Source organism: Purpureocillium takamizusanense, chromosome 5, assembly GCF_022605165.1.
Source record: "Purpureocillium takamizusanense chromosome 5, complete sequence".
Classification (NCBI taxonomy): domain Eukaryota; kingdom Fungi; phylum Ascomycota; class Sordariomycetes; order Hypocreales; family Ophiocordycipitaceae; genus Purpureocillium; species Purpureocillium takamizusanense.
In genome coordinates this window covers 138,271-160,222 of record NC_063072.1, presented here as the reverse complement: position 1 = coordinate 160,222, position 21,952 = coordinate 138,271, and the positions used below count along the sequence as shown (strand labels likewise).

At 54.5% G+C, this 21,952-nt stretch overlaps 7 protein-coding genes across 7 annotated transcripts; 4 read left to right on the top strand and 3 right to left on the bottom strand.

The window, feature by feature from the left end:
• Positions 1-254: 254 nt before the first annotated feature.
• JDV02_005644 (uncharacterized protein) lies at positions 255-3,447 on the bottom strand. The gene is made up of 6 exons (XM_047986959.1): positions 3,136-3,447; positions 2,574-3,076; positions 1,638-2,519; positions 1,517-1,588; positions 1,134-1,467; positions 255-1,076 (listed from the first exon to the last, which is right to left on the bottom strand). Exons 1-6 carry the CDS (start codon positions 3,373-3,375, stop codon positions 456-458), a joined length of 2,652 nt encoding a protein of 883 aa, XP_047842943.1. The 5' UTR covers positions 3,376-3,447; the 3' UTR covers positions 255-455.
• Positions 3,448-5,293: 1,846 nt separating this feature from the next.
• On the top strand, positions 5,294-6,539 carry JDV02_005643 (uncharacterized protein; the record flags this gene model as incomplete). Its single annotated transcript, XM_047986958.1, has 2 exons — positions 5,294-5,558; positions 5,608-6,539. The coding sequence occupies 2 exons, from the start codon at positions 5,294-5,296 to the stop codon at positions 6,537-6,539; spliced, it is 1,197 nt and encodes a 398-aa protein (XP_047842942.1).
• Positions 6,540-6,663: 124 nt separating this feature from the next.
• JDV02_005642 (uncharacterized protein) lies at positions 6,664-8,578 on the top strand (the record flags this gene model as incomplete). The annotated part of the gene is made up of 2 exons (XM_047986957.1): positions 6,664-8,305; positions 8,365-8,578. 2 exons carry the CDS (start codon positions 6,664-6,666, stop codon positions 8,520-8,522), a joined length of 1,800 nt encoding a protein of 599 aa, XP_047842941.1. The 3' UTR covers positions 8,523-8,578.
• A 902-nt stretch (positions 8,579-9,480) lies between these two features.
• Positions 9,481-11,702, top strand: JDV02_005641 (uncharacterized protein; the record flags this gene model as incomplete). The annotated part of the gene is made up of 3 exons (XM_047986956.1): positions 9,481-9,541; positions 9,591-9,919; positions 9,975-11,702. 3 exons carry the CDS (start codon positions 9,481-9,483, stop codon positions 11,700-11,702), a joined length of 2,118 nt encoding a protein of 705 aa, XP_047842940.1.
• A 1,484-nt stretch (positions 11,703-13,186) lies between these two features.
• On the top strand, positions 13,187-14,220 carry JDV02_005640 (uncharacterized protein; the record flags this gene model as incomplete). Its single annotated transcript, XM_047986955.1, has 5 exons — positions 13,187-13,237; positions 13,351-13,371; positions 13,506-13,512; positions 13,631-13,910; positions 14,169-14,220. The coding sequence occupies 5 exons, from the start codon at positions 13,187-13,189 to the stop codon at positions 14,218-14,220; spliced, it is 411 nt and encodes a 136-aa protein (XP_047842939.1).
• A 270-nt stretch (positions 14,221-14,490) lies between these two features.
• JDV02_005639 (NAD(P)(+) transhydrogenase (Re/Si-specific)) lies at positions 14,491-19,024 on the bottom strand. Its single transcript, XM_047986954.1, has 9 exons — positions 18,582-19,024; positions 17,335-18,474; positions 16,674-17,279; positions 16,321-16,623; positions 16,097-16,267; positions 15,787-16,041; positions 15,083-15,727; positions 14,885-14,959; positions 14,491-14,802 (listed from the first exon to the last, which is right to left on the bottom strand). The coding sequence occupies exons 1-9, from the start codon at positions 18,673-18,675 to the stop codon at positions 14,762-14,764; spliced, it is 3,330 nt and encodes a 1,109-aa protein (XP_047842938.1). The 5' UTR covers positions 18,676-19,024; the 3' UTR covers positions 14,491-14,761.
• A 1,385-nt stretch (positions 19,025-20,409) lies between these two features.
• JDV02_005638 (uncharacterized protein) lies at positions 20,410-21,905 on the bottom strand. The gene is made up of 3 exons (XM_047986953.1): positions 21,829-21,905; positions 21,008-21,769; positions 20,410-20,872 (listed from the first exon to the last, which is right to left on the bottom strand). Exons 2-3 carry the CDS (start codon positions 21,447-21,449, stop codon positions 20,625-20,627), a joined length of 690 nt encoding a protein of 229 aa, XP_047842937.1. The 5' UTR covers positions 21,450-21,769; positions 21,829-21,905; the 3' UTR covers positions 20,410-20,624.
• Between the last annotated feature and the right edge of the window lie 47 nt (positions 21,906-21,952).

The window sequence follows — 21,952 nt, the reverse complement described above, 5'->3', positions numbered from 1 at the left end:
GTCGTTGTCTCTGCATACCCGCGCACTTGGCTTCAGTCCATGGGAACTCTGTGGTGTGGTCAGGAGCAGTAGCCACTTTCCCTTGTTCGTTCTATGTACATATGCAAGGCTGGATAAGGGGCTCAAGGGGCTATGTCAACTTTCGATACCCAATGCGACCAGGATGCTTGAAGTTGTAATACAGGATGCCCCGGCTGCAGTAGTTGCACAGACTGGTTCGCTGTGGCCATGCCCGCGCAGGCCCAGCTTCGAAACAGAGGAGCTGGTTCCGTGCACGTCCTCTGTAACAGGGTTTCTTCTTTCACTCCAGTCGCGATCCTGCTAGTAGCCCGTCATTCTGGCGCACCCCTTTGCGCGACCACATCTATCTACACACTAGTCTTGCCGGCTGGCTATAGACTTCAGGGTATCGTTCTGCAGTATCCTTGCTGTTTTACTGCATCGTGTATCAGGCATCATACGTCCAAGTCAATATTCTCCAAAGCGACTGAAATCCTCTCACATATCTTGTCTCTCTTGGCCGCCCTCCCTTCACACTCATCCAAGTGCTGCAGGAGTCTTCCAGGCACCACACAATTATACCTGTAGTCCTGGGCTCCTTTCGCCATGTGGCTGAATACTGCGGACATGCCCTCCACGCTGGCCAAGTTCCCAACGCATCGTATTCGCTTCCGCCCTTCCTTTTGGCGTGAGAAATCAAGTAATCGCCCTGCTAGGCCAGCCGCAATGCTTGTTGCAACGGACGTTCCAGTAAGCTGTTCCTTTATCGATGGTGGAACCGAAACTCCTTCGCCGAGAATGGCAAAGTTTTTCGACTTGGTACTTTGGGCGGCAGGGTTGATTGATTGAGAGACCTTGGCCCGACCATCTGTGCAGAAAACGCAAATTACGTCCTGCATACGTGCCGGGAATGTGACTTGTCTAATATTTCCGTAGTTGGATGCCGCAGCGAACACGAGAGTTCCGTCACTAGCGGCCTTTTTGATCGCTCTTCTCGTCATGGTATGGTCTCTCTCGAAGCCAGATGCGATGCTGATAATATCCACATGCCAGACATTCGTTGCATGTTCAATGGCCTAGCCTCCCGGTAGTTAGTGGTCCTCGTATTAATGCTCCGGGGCTCTGGTTCTTACCTTCAACATCAGGTCTTGCGTATCATCATTTGCCTGATCAGACTCAAATACTCGGGCAACATACACTTCAGCTTCAGCGTAGACTTTGAAGATCAGTTTGACTGAGTTAGTACCATGGCCAGTGGCATCCTGCTTCACGTAATCTTTGTTCGCTACAAAGTCTCGGTAGCCTCGTATCTGCTTGGCGTAGGCGTCATCCTCGTTGATACCTGTATCAATGACCGCGATGCGAACTTGGTTGTATGCCTGGTCAATCTCGTTCGGCAAGGAAGAGAGGATGTCGTTGAGTTTGTCTAGCTCGTCGAACCAAGCCGCAGACGAGGCTTGCCCAATGCTGTTTAAATTAGCTTGACAGTGACGAAGTCTGCATAACAGAATCATACTAGCTCGCCACGGAACCTTGAGTGACAGACTCCGCCCTCACGGGTTGGTGAGTCTCAACCACGGGAATGTTTCTCTAAAGATAAGCGGATGGAACGGTGATACTTGATCAATGTACCTTACCGTGGTGCTTGTAGCTGTTGTAAAGGCGCGCCCTGAGACTTGTTTTGCGGATATGCTACCTGCCCAACCTGTGAATGCTGCATCTGAAGGGTTGGCTTGAGCTCAATCCTCTCTGGCTGACCATACAGCGCTATAAGAGTGTGTAGATGATGAACCACTTCTTTTTGCAAGACATTTCGAAGTTCCTCATCGCTGTGGCGCTGCTGCATAAACTTGGAAGGCCGAAGACAGTCTCCAATGACAGTTTTCAAGGGGGCGAATGTGTCCTCCAGCCTATCAGGGTCATCATAAAGCTTGTGCGCGACGTATAGATCGGCATCGGTATTGAGTTCTCCATCGGGAGCGTAACACTCTGCTTCGTAGTGATCTTCGATGACTACTCCCAGTTCAATCTCAAGCAGGACGATCCCAAGAGCCTTGATCTTGGGAAACTTGTGAGGTCGAAACATGGAGTTGTTGCAGCCGTCTGGATCAAAGCGAGCCGAGACAAAGGGCTCGTTCAAGTAAATTCCAGCGTTGGTGGCGCTTTGGCGGCGCTCAAACATGAAGTGTATGCTCTCTTTTGTCCATCCTTTGCCCAACCAGTCGGTAGAATAGAACTGCCACACTGACTTGGCTAGAAGGTAGGAGAGTAGATACTTCATCTTTTTAGACAGCCTGTGGTTCCTCAAGATGGTGGACAAAGGGACAGACGGTGCGTTCGGCACCCAAGATTTCGCCCCTTCGCACCATTCGACGAAATGCAGTTGTTTGTCTGATACCTGGAGAGATAGTTTGTACTGTTCCCTGGTGCTTATTCTTTCGCAAAGGTCGGCGATGTGCATTGGGCCGTTGATTTGGAGCTGTGCCTCTTCGTCGGTCGTATTCACAAATTTGGCCTTCCTAAAACTCCGTCAACATGACTTATGCGCAAATGTTCTGAGTCTCCTGTCATACCTGCGATCCACGCTAACCCGGGTCTCGCGCCATCGAATGCATTCCTCTTGCCACTCGTGGTGCGGATGTGTAAGGAACATGAAGTCGAATGCTGGTGAATTGCCGTCCGTTCCACTCTCTAGTGCTAGTCGAAGTCGTCCTGCTATCTGTTTCTGCTCACTTCCAGTGTTGCAGAAGATGTGCGAAGATAGCACCTTGTATAGAGTTCGGATTGAGCCGGTAAAATCCTCTCCGACCCAAACGTCATTCTTTTCATTAGAATTCGGATCCTCATCTACGACCGCGAGGCCCCTGATGAAAGTCTCAAGGATTCTTAGTAGATCCTGTTGTCTCGTTTTCCCTTCAGGACTTCGGCGTGAAGCCAACTTGCGGATGCCGTCCACTGCGTTTTTGCGATTGTTCTGACAAAGCAGATTCAGTCCAGGATAGCGATTGGCGAGTTCGAATCCATTTTTTGCTGCTTTCGATGTTGACTGATGTGGGTTTGAGTGTCCAGTTTGCGGCTAGACAGTCCGAACGATTAGCCACAAGACGCCTCAGGGTACCGCGGAGTGATTCCCACCTTGCAAATTCTCTCGAGATTACTCAAGAGTCTTAATAAACGGGCCCCAAGAACTGAATCAGCCCTTTTCTGGTCTTTGAGGTGCTGATTGACCAGCCAAAGTGCCGCGGCTAATGCGGGACAGAAGTGTTTTCCATCGCTTCCTCCGACGCCATGCGCTATGGTAGCAAGGCGCTCAGTGACATCTGCTGCGAATGTGACGATGATAGCGTTGGAAGAGCTCATATCCCAGGTTTTCATGGGCTGGCCGACGACGGTTGCGGCATGCAACTGCTCTGGCGCACTGGAAAGAATGCTGAAAATGGACGCCAGTCAAGGAGGCTCAAGCTCGTCGATGCGAAGGAGGGGTAAAGTCGTCAGTAGAGTTGCTTGGATGGGTCAGCCGCTTTCTACAACCTACAAGGGTCTCAGCCATCAGCAAATGAGATTGGGTATTCGCCCGGGCTCTGCCGCGATTTTACGGTCAGCAGCAAGCTGGATGCCGCATGACATCCAACAGGTCGCGACAGGGATTGGGATGGAGGATGCTAAATAACAGATAATCGCCATATAGCGTGTCGCACGGCACGTGTGTATAAGCTACCTGACGACTGGGACAAAGGCCCCCTGTGAATCGGGCAACAAGATAGTCTTCATTCTTCCATCTAGTGATTGAATTGAGGTAGGTAATTTATAGTTGTACCAGTTAAGCCGTAGCCTTAGATTGCCAGAAGACATATGAGAAATGCCAGGCAGAAGAAGAGTTGCCAGAAGTCATCGCCACCGTTAGTAGGCGACAGTGCTGTTAACGGTGAACTGAATGAGCGGCCTGATATCAACATAGGGCTAGCTGGGGTCCCGAGTGCTTTCAGCCACCTGCCGCAGCCGCACCTAGAGGTTAATAACCTTGGTACAAGCTTGGTCTACAAGTGATAAAGAGTACCTACCTGTCTGGTTGACAATGGCATCAACGAACACGATGCTCTCCAGGCCGGCTTCGTCAGTGTCCATACCCAACACCTCGCTATCTGTCAAGCCTTCATTCGAGAGAATGCTTTTAATGTCTTGAACCCTTTCGGTCATGTCAAAGGTCGCGCCTCTGGAGTAGGTTTGTTGGGACCATGTCTTGTCAAAAATGCCTTTCGTAATCTTTGAGAGCCTCACAGCCCAGACAAAGTCATGCGTATGCTTTGCAGATTTTAAACTAGACTTCTTTGAAGAGACATCGCCTTCTACGGCGACTTCAGCGATACCGCCGCTGAATTGGGTTAGACGAAGCCACGGAGGGAGAGGCACAAGTTGCTTACACTCCTGGGCGCCCATAAATGCCCCTTTCTCGCCCTTGAGAAGTCTTGTGAGTAGAGTTACCGCGGACAATTTTGAGTCCTGTTATCATGAAAATTGACCAGGTTGGGCCAAACTTGCTGTGATCCAAGAACTGGATAATCGGCTCACTCGCCAAGCATCGATTGACGTACGCCCTTGTAGGTTGGACTGTGACAGTCTCGAGTTCTTTAATCTGCCAGGAGTTGCGAACGGATTTCTTCAGAGCGAAGCCAAGGGAACCCTTAGCATTCAGTGCCGGTACTGCGGCAACAGCCACCTCCGCGCTCATAGACACATCAAGCCCGCCCTCTTCATTCGATTCCCACTCAAATTCGATTGGCTTTGCGCAATATACTGGCATGTCTAGTGGAAATGGCTCCGGACCGCCAGCGTTGATCACATCATCAAGGTGTTTTAGGTCCTTGATGAAATGGCCCAGGCAAAGGGGGCCGATGTGTTTAAATGCACCATTTTCGTAGCTCTCTTGAGGTGGGGGGTAATGCGTTTGAGAAAGAACGAACCAACACTTATCCATAGCGGCGTTCGTCGTTGAAGACTATCGACCCTCGCAGCTATTCTGCGTGGCTAGTTAGGAACTGCGCTGGTTGTAGAATCTAGCCGAGAACTTCCCTCCCGCCCCCTCTCCCGCGCCCTCTCCCGCGCCCTCTCCCGCGGCCAATATTGCCGAATAATTCGCGAGGTTCAAAAAGGCTCATTAGTCACCTCTGCGGGGATGAGGATCTTATTGGTGGGAGTTCGATCACCATCGCAGCTCCCCCTCAGCACAGTCTCAGCTCATCGACTGCGGCTCGGACCTCGCCAGCTTGAATGACACTACGGCGCTAGTTCCATCATGGAGTTCACGAACGAGCTCTGCCGGCGAACTGAAGCATGCCTATCCATGTTCCAAGCTGTATCAGGCCACCAGACACTGGCGGACGATGACTGGTTTGAAGATCGCGCTGCGGACTTTACGTGGTGGGCCAATGGCTTGAACGCCCAAAAGACGGGTCGGAGTTCTCTTGATTACCGACTCAGAGACCGCCCGGACATTCAGAAAGTCATCTCAGGTCTTCTGGATAGCTTAAATCTGGCGTTGAAAGAATATCTGCGAAATGGTACGTTTTTGCTTTCGTTCGCAGTCACTTCAGCATTCATAATTGCTAGGTCCAAACGAGGATCAAGATTCGACGCGAGGCAGCCAGTACGACGACACCTCCGAGCCCGACGTGAGTTCAAGCGATTCATCGTGGTCCGAAATCTCGGGCGACGATAAGCAGTCAAGGAGAAACGATGCCTTAGTAGTTCCCTCAACTGCAGACTGCAATCCTAGGTTCTATATCGAAACCAATCTGAAGCTGCTGGCGAAGATATCCATGGCCATCAAGAAATCAGGAGTCAAGTTGCGTCACCTGAAAGCTGATGAGTACCTGGAAACTCATTCAAAAGACGACGAGTATACGCAGCTAAGAAATCATCTGTTATTCCTCATCCTGGTTGGACCTTATGAGCAAAAGCTATTCGGCGAACTCAGCCGTTGGGTCATTGCGGAATATATACCGAAAACAGTTGAAATTGTAATCCGCTCATGGATTGTTGATCCATCTCGCGCAACACCGATGCAGCAACGACTCATTGAGGCGAACATCACGAGGCGAAACAGGATTGTGTATGCAACAGCTGCGGCGAACATCGTCGCTTCTTCACATTTTCGAGAAGCGATACCTCAACCGGCGAATGAGCCGGCGAAGGGGACCAAGACCTTGGACGTTGATACACAAAAGCTATCGCCAATTGTGGACAGCAGCAGAACCATGCCTATTCTCCTCAAGCCTGCAAATTCCCCGACTGTCAAAACTTCCACAGCAACAGAGCTGGGCTCTCAATTTGCTCTGCCCATCACCTTGCCTTTCGAGCCTAAGACAGGGCAGCAGTCAGTCGCAACCAGAATGACGCAAACCGGCATCAAGCAAAGCTATCCGGTATGCCCTGCTAAGAAGGGCAGCTTTCAGTGTCCTTATTGTGTCCAAGTTCTGTCCGAGGACTACACAGCGATGTCCAGATGGCGGTATGCTAGGTGGCTGTCGCGTGGTGGTTGATGACGAAACTAATCTTCCATGCAGGGGACATGTCGCGCAAGACTTGATACCATATTCATGTATCCATGAAGATTGCCAAGATACCAACATCCTTTGCGCTACGAAGGAGGAATGGATCAAGCATATGAACAGCCAGCACAGCAAGGAGCGTTGGGTCTGCGACGAGTGCACTTTTGAGAGTGCTCAAGACGACGAATTCATCTTTGACAATCAACAGCGCTGGGAGAGCCATATGAGATCTTCCCACCAGTGCTCCGATGATCTTCTGACATTCCTTGGCAGCATGAGCAAGAGAACACTTTCTGAGTTGGCGGAGTGTCCTCTTTGCAAGCGGCCGCCTCGGCGCATGAGGCCAGATCAAGACGACCACATCGCCGAGCATCTGCATTCATGGGCGTTGAGAGCTCTTCCGTGGAACCTGAGCCCCAACGACGAAGTGTCCTGTGATTCTCCCAACGCGGGTTCTGGCAGCGAAATTGCGAGAAGTGACATGGTAGAAGACGAAGACAATAGCAAGGCTGCAACGATATCAGAGACAATCGAGCGTGAGATCACTCACTGGAAACACGAGAATCACATCCCAGTCGGTCAGCGTTCAAACCGACTTCACACCCTAACCAATGACCTTCGAGATATTCTCTTGAAATGGATAGCTCGAACTCGACTTGATACGCAGAACGAGAAGGTCCTACACCACCTCATGAGTATCAACCAGACCAGGGCCCAGCTTTATTGTGCGTCGCAGGCAGACATGGAGGGAAATGAATTCACTGCGCAACAACTGGACGATATAGAGGCTAATCTGTGCGAGACCATCGAACTTGGCATAGAATACATGAACGAGGCATTCGGAGAAGAAGACCGAAACCGAGCCCCGGACCCTGGACCCTCCCATGATTCCGTCAAGGCATTCGGCGAAGAAGATCGAAACCGAGGCCCGGACCCTGGGCCCTCTCATCGTTCCGTCAGGGCATTCGGCGAAGAAGACCGAAACCAAGGCCCAGACCCCGGACCCTCCCATCATTCCGTCAAGCCTGCTACCAAGGCCAAGTCCAGCTCCAGCTCCCGCTCCAGAATAGGTTTGAGCTTCATCTTCGTGGTAAACAGGCTAGCGTTCTACGATCCAGACTCACCACTCGATTGGTGCAGGGACAAGTGGATGAATGTCTTGCCGCCGAAAGACCTCTTTGGATACAGTACGGAATACCCAAGCCGCGTGATGAGATATTACGATGGAGCGGTGACTCCGGCTGACGACTACATCTGGTACCGCCCCAACTGGAACCAGCCGGGATACATACTCCAGGACGCGGGGGATGGGGTCATGATCCACGCAACGGATGTCAGTTCACGTGCCGTGTTCGCGTGCAACCCCCATTTGCCGATAGTGGTGATACCCGAGGACCCGACGACGAACGTCTTATCAAATCAGAAGAAGATTATGCACGCGCTTCACTTTGCCCACACACATAATGCGGAGGGCATATCATTCGCTACGATGGGTATGGACCATGTTCCGCCTTCATGGGACATGCTTGTGAGGCACCTTAATGGGCGAGGGTCGCGCCTGATTCCAAGCCTTGTGCCACCTACATACGCGCCGTCGAGTCCACCGGCGCGGCAATCGCGAGGACTCGCCGGTGACCTAGGTGTTCTCTTAGGGATGATGGCATTCAGTCGGGAAAACGTTGATGAAGTCTTCTTGGGCAGGCACGCCCTGTGGCGAAGCAGGGTCTGGCTCGGCGGTGACCGTTCTCCTAAGCTCTGTAGGTTGTCCTCTCATCTACTGGCCGCTGTATACTGCTGACCTTTTTACTTTCGAAAGACCCAAAGGATGTCGTCACTCCCCCGGTCGGGTTCTTAGTCGTTATTTGTCTGGACCCAGAGAACCCGGAGTCGACACCCGAGCGGCTGCACGACTTTCAGTGGGGTGGGAGCACCATCGTGAAGGAGCCGAGCTCGTCGAGCTCGTCGCGGCGATGACTAGTAATGTTGCTGTTTTCGCGCCCTCCTTCGCCTTGGAGAACGTAAGACCTGACACAGTCCTTTATTTTATTCGCGATGCTGCGTACACAGACATTTAAGCCGTCGTGAGCCGGTTCGACGAGGAGACATAATGAATAAAGCACCGCCGGCAGGCTCGTGATTGTGTGTCTGCAATAGTTCTTCTCCCACTACCATGCAATTTACGCAGCCCTGTCCATGATTCGAGTATCTATATATAGTCTCATACGAAGTCCCCCAAGGATACCCAAATCAGCGCTCGGCAAATCCCGGTCCGTTTTCAACCGGATCCCAAAACCGCCATCTATGAATACAGTCCTATTCTACAGAATGCTATGCGTAGCATCAGACCCTGTTCTTATAGCAGGCATCATCCCGCTACTGCTGCTGATAAGAGTGCTCTAAGCAGCAAGCGAAAGAACGGCGGTATCCATACTGCTTATTTCTTCGCCATAGAATGATCTCTAGTTGTATCACAGCCCTGTAGGGCTGAGCACACGCGTATAACAGACCTGAAGCATGTGCCGCAAGAGACTCTCTGGTTTGGTGGAGACAGTCGCGGACATAGCGATGAGGATCCCCTGTTGTTCCGTTGGCCGACCATGCATCCATGCGTAGCGTTGTGAACCTGGAATCCTTGAAACAGTACTCTCGGTTGGTGATTTGCTTCTTTAAGATTATAAGAGCGGACTGTGTGTGAAATCGTCATCGAAGTGGCATGAAGAGGGCTCCTGCCATACTGCCAGGGCTAGTGGACGCCGGGGAAATTGTAGAGTAGGTTTCTTATAAAATCGAGATCAGGCGCCTTGCCTCTCTGTATTATTCTAGTTGACCGCATATTTAAAGTGTGACTCATACATACGGCGAAGCCTTACAATTTTTATAACGCCCCTCGCCAACACATCGATACAAGTTGTAATCTTGAACTGCCTCTATCATGAATCTCAGAGTCACCGTCATAGCCCTCATCAAGCTGGCTTCGGCGGCTATCAACCACGGTAAGATCATGCATCGCACAACTTCGAGACTATTCCTCACAACATATAGAGATCGACCCAGCGCCATGCAAGATCCTTAGTGATGCGTACAAGGCTGCCAATGCCGCTGGGCAGCCATTGGATGTTAACATCCCTCCATCCGTGGGCATCGCCTGCCTCAGATCCGTTCCAGTCGACAGAGAGCGTGATCTCAAGCTCATCGACTATATCATTCCTTACATATCGTTCCAGAGCACAATCGAGATGCTCAAAAGTCCTCCAGAAGAGTACCTCCTAGACGGAGTAGACATCCTGGGCGGGATCCAGACGATCAAGGAGAAGTTACACAACGGCCAATACAGTAGCCAATATGAGGTAATGTCCGACCTTCGAAGCATTGTAAGTAGTCATTACCCTTGGCCACTGCGGTCGTTATAACTTATCGGCGAGACAGTTTGCGGCCGCAAGCGATAGCCACTTTGACTACAGACCTGCCATTCTAAATACTTTCGAGTTCAAACGGCCGGGACTCAACTTGGTTACAATATCCAAGGATGGCGTCGCATTGCCCAAGGTTTACATGGCTCCGGATATAGTCAATGAAGATAATGCAGCAGATGTGGTAAACATCGATGGAGTCCCTGTCTTCGATTTCCTTGAAAAGGAAGCAGTTTACCAGAAGTGCCAGGACCCCGACGCGCAGTACAACAGTCTGTTCAACAGTCTTCCATCCTTGGCTACACAAGGGCTTGGTGGGACCTTGATTACACGTTTCGAAGTTCCCGATAACCACACTGTTCAGTTTTCGAACGGAACGTCGCGAGTCACACAAAATTATGTCTCCTTTCTCCCTGGCGTCAACTTCACAGACGTCGACTCGGGAGACGCATTTCATCGCAAGTTCGAGCTTCCTCCAGCCACTGTCCCGAACGCAAAGTCAGAAGATTTCCCTGTTGCTTCACCAATTCAGAAAGAGTCACCTGTGCTAGCAGATGCTTCGTTCCCTGAGCCCGTGGCTAAGCACTCCAAAGGCTCGATTGCAGGATACTTTCTCAATGGGCCGGGCTTCGAGGACACCGTTGTTCTGTCCCTCCTCCGTTTTGTACCCATACATCTCAATGAGCCTTTCAACTTCACAGATTTTGTTCTAGAAGCTCGAGATGTCGTCGTCAAGACGGTCCAGAAAGCCCGAAAAGAAAATCGCGATAAACTCCTGATAGATCTGTCTGCAAATATTGGCGGCTCCATTGCCATGGCAGCAGATGTCTATGCCCTCTTGTTCCCTCAGGCGCAGTTCAATAATTTCGGTCGATTACGCGCCACCGAATCTCTCAAACTTCTGGCCCAGGCCGACTATAGCGCAACTCGAGAGCTTTTCAACATCCCAAATTTCCCACTGGACCAAAATAATAGGACGCTTGGTAATGCCAGCGACTTTATCGGACCGTACACGGTGAAGGGTGAGACGGTCACGGCTGCGTATCAATTCGACAGGACCAAGCCAGAAATCCCACCCAACTTTTACGTCAATGCACAAGGCCCAGGGCCGGCGCCTATCCCCGAGCAGCCGTTCAAGCCGGAAAATATTCTCATCATAACAGATGGAACATGTGCATCGGCATGCACCATCCTTACTGGGTTATTGACCCGCAACCAGGGGGTTCGGACTGTGGCCTTGGGCGGCCGACCCTTACCGTACCCCATGCAGGCCATGGGTGGAGTCAAAGGAACTCTCTTCACAGGCTTTTCCAGCATCCACTATACGTTCAAGCAGCTGGCCTCTTTTGCTTCGGCAAATCCGCAGATGGCAGACGTCTTCAAAGGTCTTCAGGGGGCAATCCCTAGCAATGAAACTGCCCCACTTCTGCCTTTGATTGAAAATAGTGGTGGTGTGAACAGTCGGAGCGATTACACGAAGGAGGACCTTGAGGGTTATCCAGTGCATTTCAAGTACGAAGCAGCTAACTGTAAGCTGTTCTATACGCGGCAGATGGCATTGGATGTCAGCGAGACGTGGCGACGGGCCGCCACCGTTGCCTGGAAGAACGGAAGCTGTGTTCCCGGCTCCACTGTCAACAACGATGGCACTATTGGAAGCAGGGCAGTGCCGTTCAATAGTCGCGTCAAAAGCAGGGCACCAGGGATTAAGACACCAAAGCCCTTGGCGCCGGCAACGCTATAGATGGCAGAATGGAACGTCCCAACGGAGGGAAAGTGCCGGAGTGACATGAGAGGTGTTGATTGGGCTGCGAAGAATATGTATATGAAACGATTGATCAGAGACGTACTTCCTTAGCAATTGGTCTGCATGCCGAGCCACATGTTCAATGGGGGTGTTATGCGACAGAAGTGGTGGCATAGAGTGCAAAACCGCCGTCCCTCTCGACAGGTAAAGACTAGGAAGAAGGAAAGGGCGAAAGGGATATACTTTACGGTTTAGTATCTTTCTCGCCCAAATGAATTATAATATAGCACTTATATTAATATATAAATAAGGCTTAATATAATTAAAAATCTATTTCTTTATAATATAATAATATTAAAACGTTATTATACTACTTTAAGCTAAGCTTATACTTATAATTATATTTATAAAAGCTCTTATTAAAAGCGCTTATATAAGCGCCTATAAGAGCGCTTAGAAGAGCGCTTAGAAGAAAAGTATAACGGAGCCTTAGAGGGATCCTAAACGTTACTATTACTTAAGAGGTACGTTAAGCTTAATAACGAGGAATAAAGAATTATAAAGTCCGTTAAGAGAGTTTATACCTCTTACTTAATTAATAATAGATTAAATACTTAGATTAACTACTAAAGATCTAGCTATCTACTTTAGTAATAACTATAGTATATATACCTATCTAGCTCTTTATTAATTATATCAGGATTACTTAAATCGTTATAATCCTTATAAGCCTAGCTTACTTAAATTACTATAATTCCCATAATCCTTAAGTATATATACTTATATATATAACCCGTCTTATCCCTTCTTAGGATTCTACTAGTAGTATATAGGATAAGAGTCCTACTGCCTTTCCTTTAGTCCGTCTATTAGGCGGCCTAACTAGCGGCCGCCCTTAGTTTATAATAAAAAGCCCTACTTTTACTTATATTTATACTTATAGCTTTATTTAGTATTTTAGTAATAAGGACTAATCTACCTAAAAAAAATATTATTTTACTATTTTATTAAGATATTATAATAGTAAGAATTTATTTTTCTAAGCTAGGTTAGGTACTTATATATATTAAATATTAATATTACTAATTATATTAAATAATAATAGTATTTAATATACCTTTAATTAACGCTATAGATTATAGTAATATATTAATCACGCTATACCGCGTTATATATATAAAATCGCATTATAGCAGGCCGACTTTAGCGCTAGCATAGTTAGGGCCGGCCCTGCATACGTTATCGGCATGGTGCCCGTGCCGAATTGCGGGTAGTACCCACGCCTTATTGAGCTCCCTGTGCAACTTGGAAAATTACATAACTACTCCTCAAGCCAAGCTGCACTTCCACCGAAGTTTACCCGCTCCGAGCATCTGCCTCCATCGCCAATCCGACACCTCCAATATCCAATCCCATCCCGCCGAACCCAGAACCTCACCTCGAGCGTCCGTCCGTCGCAGCCCCCCGCCGCCGCCGCCGCCATGTCGACCATCACGCGCACGCTGAGCAACCTGCGCAAGGTGGGCATCAAGGTACGTCCACCCGTCCCTCCCGCCATTGGCGTCCGTCCTCACGATAATGCGCTTTCCCCCTCGTCCCGTCCATTCGGACCCCGGCAGTGTCGCTAACTCTCTCTCCTGTGCAGGACTACTTCCGCCAGATGCTGGTACGTTTGTGACGATGACGCCCCTTCCCAACGACCGACCGGATATAGCTCCTTCACCCGACGACGACGACGATCAAGGTCGCAGTATCATTGCATGCTAACGATTGTGCGCGCGCGATTCCCTCGACGAACAGTACATCGGTAAGCCGCCTGTCCCCCTCTCTCTCTCCCTCCCCAGACGCACCTCACACCCACTCGCTGTTCCCCGCTGCCTCGTGACCACTCCCCAGCTGACCACACCCGCAACGCGGCCCGCCAGGCGACACAAAGTACGGCCGCCTCGTCGGCACCGACCGCGCGGGCAACCGCTTCTTCGAGAACGGCGAGGAGCTGCCCCTGCGCACCCGCTGGGTCGAGTACGCCAAGCACGACTACGACGCCGCGCAGATCGACCCGGGCTGGCACGCCTGGATGAGCTACTCGGTCGACGCGCCCCCGCCGCAGGACCCCCTCATGCAGTTTGGCCGCCGCCCGTTTGAGAAGCCCGGGCCCATCCCCAACCACACGCAGACGAGGGGCGCGTTCAAGACGTACAGCACGTGAGTGTTTTGTGTTTCCCCGACCGTTCCCTTACCTGCCCCGTCCCGCTCGCGGTTTCGACACATGTCGGGTGCCGCAAACTGGTCTGGTTCCTCCTCGCCTCCACCCGATGCGTGTCTAGAAATGGAGATATGATGGGGGAGGACGAGTAGTAACAGTGGGCTCGTCATGCGGCACGCGAGAGTGTGTTTTTTTTTTTTTGGAGAAAAGGAGACACAAAGGGCCGGCTTTGCTGACTGATCTCGCTACTACCGCAGGACCAAGCCCAAGATCAAGGCCTGGGAGCCGGTGGCCGCGCAACGGGCATAGACGGCCCCTGCTGGGAGTAGGAGGACGAGAACGATGATGGGGAAGGAGAATGAGATGTAAGACGCGGAGCGCTTGCTTACACACTTGTACATATGTATCCGCGGGAATTAGACGCTGTGAAATCGCAGCAATCGACAACTACCACCATCCTCTACTTGCTCGGGCCCGACTCACAGCCTGCCCCCAATGACGTCTCACCAGTTTCACGACGCGGCGGCTCTCTCGCTCCAGAAGTGTTCCTCATCAAACTCACCCACTATCCGGCGGATGTATATTTCGTTGCCACGCGATGATGATGCGATCTAGCCATGCATCCAGCTCCTCTAAGAGTACGCACCAAAAGAGATAGAAGGCGAAAAAAGATCAGAGTCAAGAAATTGGCCCGGGACATGCGTACGCGAAATCCATGAGCAGCAAGCCACCCACTACCCTCCCCTATCCACCCAACTCAACAAACCCTTCTGCGTCTACCCTACGATCCCTCCCTCCTCCCCAACTGCTGCTGCTGGTGCTGGCGCATATCCTACTGTTCGTGATCCTACTACGGCTGTTGCGCCTTGCCCTCCACCGCCGTCTTGAGGGCTGTGATGCGAACCACGTCAGTTTAATCCGGTCACAAACGGGAGACGAGGGGGGGGGCAAGTGTCGGTGTCGATCGACGTACCTTCGCAGCTCGTCCGCGCGTCTCCAAAGAGCATCCGCGCGTTGGGCATGTAGAACATGGGGTTCGGGACGTCGGCTGTTTGCGTTAGCGCCGGGACATGGCAAAGCGCACATAAGTAGCGGGCGGACGCGCGCAAAGAGATGGCAGCCAGACTCGCAAAAGAAGAGGAGTGCTAAAGCGGGGAATGTGGGAACGTACCGTAGCCGCTCGACATGCCGCGCTTCATGACGACGACCTGCTTGCTCTTCCAGGCGTGCAGCACGGGCATGCCCTCGATGGCGCTGCCCTTCTCCATGGCGATGGGGTTGACCGTGTCGTTGGCACCAATGACGACGGTCAGGTCCGTGTCGGGGAAGTCATCGTTGATCTCGTCCATCTCGAGGACGATGTCGTACGGCACGCTGGCCTCGGCGAGCAGCACGTTGCACTGGCCCGGCATGCGGCCCGCGACCGGGTGGATGGCGAAGCGCACCGTGATGCCGCGCGCCCGCAGCAGCTGCACGATGCTCGAGATGGCGTACTGCGCCTTGGCCACCGCCATGCCGTACCCGACCACCAGGATCACCGACTCGGCCTGTAGCAGGGCGTCCGCCAGGTCGTCGACCGACGTCTGCGTCACCTGCCCCTGCGGCTTGTACTCCTCCGTCTGCTTGGGCGTCGACAGCCCGCCGAACAGCACGTTTGTGAGGGACCGGTTCATCGCCACGCACATTATATACGACAGGATGGAGCCGGACACGCCAATGAGCGCCCCGACAGACGTCAGGAGGGGGTTATCCAGCATGAAGCCCTCCGCGACCAAGGCGAAGCCGCTATATGCGTTGAGGACGGTGATGACCACGGCTAGACACGTCAGCACATCGACTTTTGGGTATGGCAGAGTGGACGCGACGACGACTCACGCATGTCTGCGCCGCCAATGGCCGCCGTGGTGGTGTAGCCCTTGACGAAGCTCAGGACGGTGTTGGCGGCCAGCGCCCCCGCGGCAATCATGGGGCTGCCGGGAGCCATCGTCAGGAACGCGCCCATGGTGGCAACGTTGGTGGCGACGAGGCCCGAGTTGATGAGATGGCGACCCGGCAGGATGGTCGGCCGCGACGACATGCGGCCGGCGAGCTTGAGAAAGGCAACGATGGAGCCCGTGAAAGTGATGCCACCTGAGCAGTCAGCTTGAGCCCGCCTCCGTCTCTACCATACGGACAGGTGATTTACCGATGAGGACACCGAGATAACCAGTCACCATGTGCAAGGTAGAAAGGTGCGACACGTCTGCCATGACGCTGCCAATGCTGGTGAGCACGGCGGCGAGACCGACGACCGAGTGCAGCGCGGCAACCGTCTGCGGCAGATCCGTGGGAGTGATACGCTTGCCGATCAAGAAGCCTATGTAGTCGGTCAGCCCCCAGCCGCAACATCGTCAAGGCTCGCGAACGCACCTGCGAGAGCGCCAATGGTCGCCAGGCCTCCAAACTGGGCCAGGACCTCGGGGGAGAAGCCAGCGGCAAGCAAGCTCGCCAGGACGCCGGATCCGACGCCGAGGATGCCCAGCATGTTGCCCATGCGCGCCGTCGCCTGCGAGGCAAGGCCCGAGATGGACCCAATGCAGAGAACGGAGCTGGCCAGGTATCCCGCCTGCACGAGGCCGGCCGCGCCAGTGGAAGCCGCGGCGATGAAGCCACCGCCAAACAAGACGGCGGGGATGCCGTACAGCCACGGGTACTCGGGAGGATCGGTCGGTCCTATCTCGCGTTAGCAGCCACGTCCCTTGGGGGGCCGCCACGATACCTACTCTTGAACATGTCCAGCATGCGCTTCGTAATGACGAAGCCGCCTCCGACGTTGACAAACGCCAGCAACACGCTCAACGCTCCAAACATCTGCGGCACCGTCTCGGGCAAGAAGCCGCCGCCGAGGATAAAGAGTCCGCCGACGCCGACCATGCCAGAAATCGCGTTGGTGACGCTCATCAGTGGCGAGTGCAGCGCAGGCGCGACGCCCCAGACCACGCGATATCCGATTAAGCTCGCCAGCCCAAAGGTAAACGCATTCGACATGAAGAGCGGGCCGGTAAACTTGCCGAGCGCCAGGATGCCGCCCATGCCGGCCGATATCGCAGTGACTTCGCGCGTCTTCTTTTGCCACGGCGTCAGGGCCACCGTCTCGACGACGGCTTCGGCTGTTGCGGGTTTGGCCGGGGCAGGCGGTGGCGCCGGTCGAGGGGCGGGCGGAAGGACGTCCCCATTCTGCGTCACAATGGAGCCGCGGACGACCTCATCGCCCAGATCAATGCCGAATTCCTTTTCCTTGGGAGCCATGGAGAGTAGAAACTTGGTGATGTTGTTTGAGTACAGCGTGGAAGACTGCGTGGGCAGACGGGACGGCAGGTCGGTGTAACCTGTAGGACGTGAGCTTGTGTGCTGCACACGCTGGGACATGCTGGGAGGACTCACCGATAATCTTGACATCGTTATACACAGCAAGCTCTCCCTTCTTGGTGGCTTCACAGTTGCCGCCGGCCTCGGCCGCCAGATCTACCACGACGCTGCCAGGCTTCATGACGTCGAGCATGTCCATCTTGATGAGTTTGGGCGCGGGCTTTCCGGGGATGAGGGCCGTGGTGATGATGATGTCGACCTCGCGAGCTTGCTCCTTGAACAGCTTCATCTCAGCCTCGATGAACTCCTTGCTCATTTCCTTGGCGTAGCCTCCGGCACCGGAGCCATCTTCCTGAATGTCGACCTCGATGAACTCGGCGCCCAGCGACTGGACCTGCTCTCGGGCAGCGGGTCGCGTGTCGAAGCCGCGAACAATGGCGCCCATGCGCCGAGCGGTGGCTATAGCACTCAGGCCGGCGACGCCAGCGCCAATGATGAGGACCTTGCAGGGCGGGATCTTTCCGGCGGCGGTGACCTGGCCGGTCAGGAACCTGCCAAAGACGTTGGAGGCCTCGAGCACCGCCTTGTAGCCGGCGATGTTGGCCATGCTGCTGAGGGCGTCGAAGACCTGAGCACGAGAAATGCGGGGGATCATGTCCATGGCGAAGCAGGTGGCGCCCTTGTCGGCAATTTTCTGGACCAGGTCCTTGTTTTGCGCAGGCTGAAGGAGCGATATGACGGTCTGCTTGGCCTTGATGGAGTCGACCTCGTCCAGGCTCGGGCCGCGGACCTTGAGAACGACGTTTGCGCCGGACCAGATGCCGGAGGCGCCATCGACGAGGGTGGCACCGGCCTTTTCGTAAGCCTCATCGTGGAACTCGGCGGCGGCACCGGCCCCGCGCTGCACGAGGACCTTGCCAAAGCCCTTCTTGAGGAGCAGCGCGACATTGGCCGGCGTGAGGGCGACTCGGCGCTCGCCGGGAAAGACCTCCTTGGGGACGCCGACGGTGAGCTGACCGTAGGGCGTCGTCGGGGGCACGACGGCCGTCGAGTACAGCTTCTTCGGGGCCGGGGCCGGTTGCGGGGGCGTCGTCGTTAGCACGGACGCATGACGCACGAGCGCAAGGGTCCTGGCGGAGACGGGCACGAGGGCGGCGCGACGGCTCGCGCCAAGAGTGTTGTGCCATTGACGGCGGCTGGCGAGCGGCTTGAGGTCTGGAGCGGTCAGTCGAAGCTTCTCTCCAACGCTTTTGCAAAGACGACAGAGCGCGGCGCACCACGACGCGGCTCGTCGAGGCAAGACGGCGCGGGGAGTCACGAACCTTGTAAGACGCGACGGCGCGCAATGCGGCCAGGCGAGGCGGACGAGGAGGAGCACAGCTCGGAGGCGAGCGGGCGCAGCAGGTTGGACGCCATTATCGCGACGGGACAGTCATCTGCGGCAAGTCTCTCACGGAGCACCGAGGGAGCAGCTTCGGGTTTACGAGCGGAGCGGAGCGGGGAGTTGGAGGGGGAGCCGAGCTCGATGACGGACAGCTCTGATGGCGGCCAAGGGCGAGCGAGGTTGAAGCCAGGGCAGCGATGTCGGTGGTGATGGACAGACAGGCCGAGCTTGTCGAGCAAGAAACACAAAAGAGCAAAAGGGAGTTGAAAAAAAAGAGAGAGGAGACAAATCTCGGCCCTCGGCGTGAGGAGGCTGCGAGAGGAGGGCGAGGGGGAGCTGGAGGAGGAGAAGAATGAGGGGAAGCGGTGTTGTTGGCAGACCACACACACACACACACACTCACACCTCAGTGACCTCACAAATCATCAGAGACGCGACCGAGGAGGTGGTGGTGGTCAGTGGGTGGTCGCTGGTCAGGGCAGGGCAGGTACCTGCCTCGGAGCCTCAGGTACCTGTGCCGCCGCCGCCGCCGATGTTGGGTTCGCCCATCCATTCAATCATCCATCCATGACGGTCTCACTCATCCGCCACCCACCACCGACGACCGCCCTGCTGGAGTGTCTTGTCCCTGGACTGGGTTAATACCTAGTTCGGAGCAGGGTACGTACAGTACAGTACTGTACTTTGCGCATTCTCAGTACACATCACGCCGACCCGGCGACACGCGGTGCCCGCCCCCCAGAGACGCCTCGCGGGCGCATGCCGGGCAGGTCCTGTGTCTTGTGCCTCGTGCGACCGCAGCCATACCCTTACCCTCGAGATCCCTGCGCATGCATTTACGTAGTACGTAACTTGGTAACTGCTTGCTGCATGCGACAATGGGATCCACGGCGGAGTTGCTCAACCCAAGGGCAGGGTAAGGTGTGAATGCACCTCTAAACTGGTGCAGCACGCACAGCAGCAGCAATGGAACAGAAGCCTTCCTTTCCCACCTTCCTCCGTCTTCTCTTTTCTCCCACGGAGTCATTGGAGGTAGCAGGAGTCGGGTTAGGTTGCGTGGCAGTGCAGAAGAGAAGCTCGAGGAGGAACCTATTGTAGTTGAGGGGTAGCTCCCGCCAGATCTCAAGTCACTCGACTGTCAGAAGAACCTTGAAGGTACCAGGCACCACTCAATTAGTGAGGCCCCCCCGCCAGCACGATCCGGGCGGTCCCAGGCCGCCAGTGGCCCCGATGCACTGGACCTGAGTGCTTGGGGCAGCACCTAGAACGCACTAGGGCAGGCCGTGCGGGGTTCCCGGCGCCGGGCCGACGCCAAAACCTGGGGGAGCAACCTCCGGGGCGGGCAGTGGAGCGAGGGAGGGGACAGGCTTCCACGACAGGGCCTCGACGACGGGAGAGGAGGGGCAGCCCGGCGCTTGGCCGGCGAGTGGACTGGAGGAAGGGGGGACACCTGACGCCAGCCCGCGTCGCACCAGACATGGATGACACCATGAGGTACGAAGTAACTTATACTACTCTGAAGATAATACGTTCCATGCGTCGGTGGCCAAGACGACGCGGAGCTACGAGCTAAGGTAAGGTAGCTGCCTGATTGAGCGGGGTGTCGCAACCTTTTGGTAGGAGAACCACCGGGTGACCGATGCGGGACGAATACCCAAGAGGGCAGGCAAGCAACGTCTCTCTCAGATGAGAGGGCAGCTGTCACGACGCGGGGCGCAGAGGGCAAAGCGGGTTGCGTGGCCTGGAGCAGACGGCACGGAATCGTTGCGGAATGCGGATCCTTCATCTGCCTCCATTACCAACCCACTACGTACTCCGTACTATACTTCGTACTTCGGGCGCACCACCCGATGAACCCCGCGGCAAACAAACAACGAAAGACGCAAACTGGAGCCCGCCAACCATACGCACGTCCACCACAAGCAAGCAAGCAAGCACCAGTACCCGACGACCCAAACAAACCCCGGGCTGAGCTGAGCCCTCATCTTCCCTTGCAGCTCCCCGCGTGGCACGGCTTGTCGCACCGCCCGCGGTAGTCGGGCCCCGCGACGAGGCACTTGTCGCAGCCGCAGAGCAGGTGCAGCTTGTTGCCCTGCCGCGCGTTGACGTCGTCGCAGAGGCACAGGTACAGCGCCGACCGCACGTCGGTGCCGGGTGAGCCGTTGGCGCACGCCGCGTCGGGTGTCCTGCAGTACGCCTCGGCCAGCTGCGGCTCGCTCCAGGGCTTCTCTACGCATGGGGAGGAGACGATGTCTATCAGCGACCGTGTATCCCCTTGGCATGGCTTCTGGGCTTGAATAGTGACGGGGAAGGAAAGGACGAGAACGACGGGCGATGGGGATCAAGAGAACCGGGGCGGCTTACTCATGCCCATGAGAACAGAGGCGCAGTACGTGTAGCCACACTCGCAGATGGGTCCCGTAGGTTCGCGACCTCCCGTCTGCGCCGGGACTGGGGGCTGAGACTTGGCCGTCGGAGTGTTCGCGGAGGCGGACACGGGAGGTGGTGCGGGGACGGCCGGCGTCTGGGCCTGTGGCCGGGTCAGGCCCAAGCCCATGGCGGTCGTGGCGAGGACCAGCAGCACGAACTTCATGATGGCGATGATGATATTAGATTGTTGAATCAGTTCTAGATTAGAGACGAGTGCGCGCGGCAAGTTGATTCGAGAGAGGAAAGACGAGGGAACAGAAGGGTAAGAGGAGAGCTTGCGCTTTATACTCGCCCGGACGAACCTCTCACACACGATGATGAGCAACTCGTCTGCTGTCCCACGGACTGAGTATCGAAAGGCCACACATTGTGGCATGAGCCGCTTCAAACATGGGACTGGGCCGAGGAGGATGCGGTACGAGCAGTGGTTCGTTGTGCGAATCTGTTAGACACGCTGCCTTGTTTGCCAACTTGTGACGTGTTGCCGAGGACAAAAGGGATGGCCTCGCAGAGACGACGGCAAGCTCTCGTGAGTGTGACGTCCAGATATGGTGCTACCGAAAAGCAGAATACCAGACCGATTGTATCAGGTCGACGACGACAATGCGCCGACTCGACTGTGGATGAGGCCCCACGTTGGCATGACTTGTCATGGTCAGGTCGGCATCTCATCGTCCGGTGTACATCGCAGCGAGACTAGTGGTCTGTCAGGCCCGCTTCCTTCGTAGAAAAAATTGATTGGTGATACTGAATACCATCAGCAAGCCTCGGCCATTGTGTGAGGCAAGACGGATTGCTCGTTGGTGGTGCAATTGTTGTTCCCTTGTTTGATTGCGCAACGGCCCCGACTTACACCAGGCCCCCGGGTAGGCTCACGGG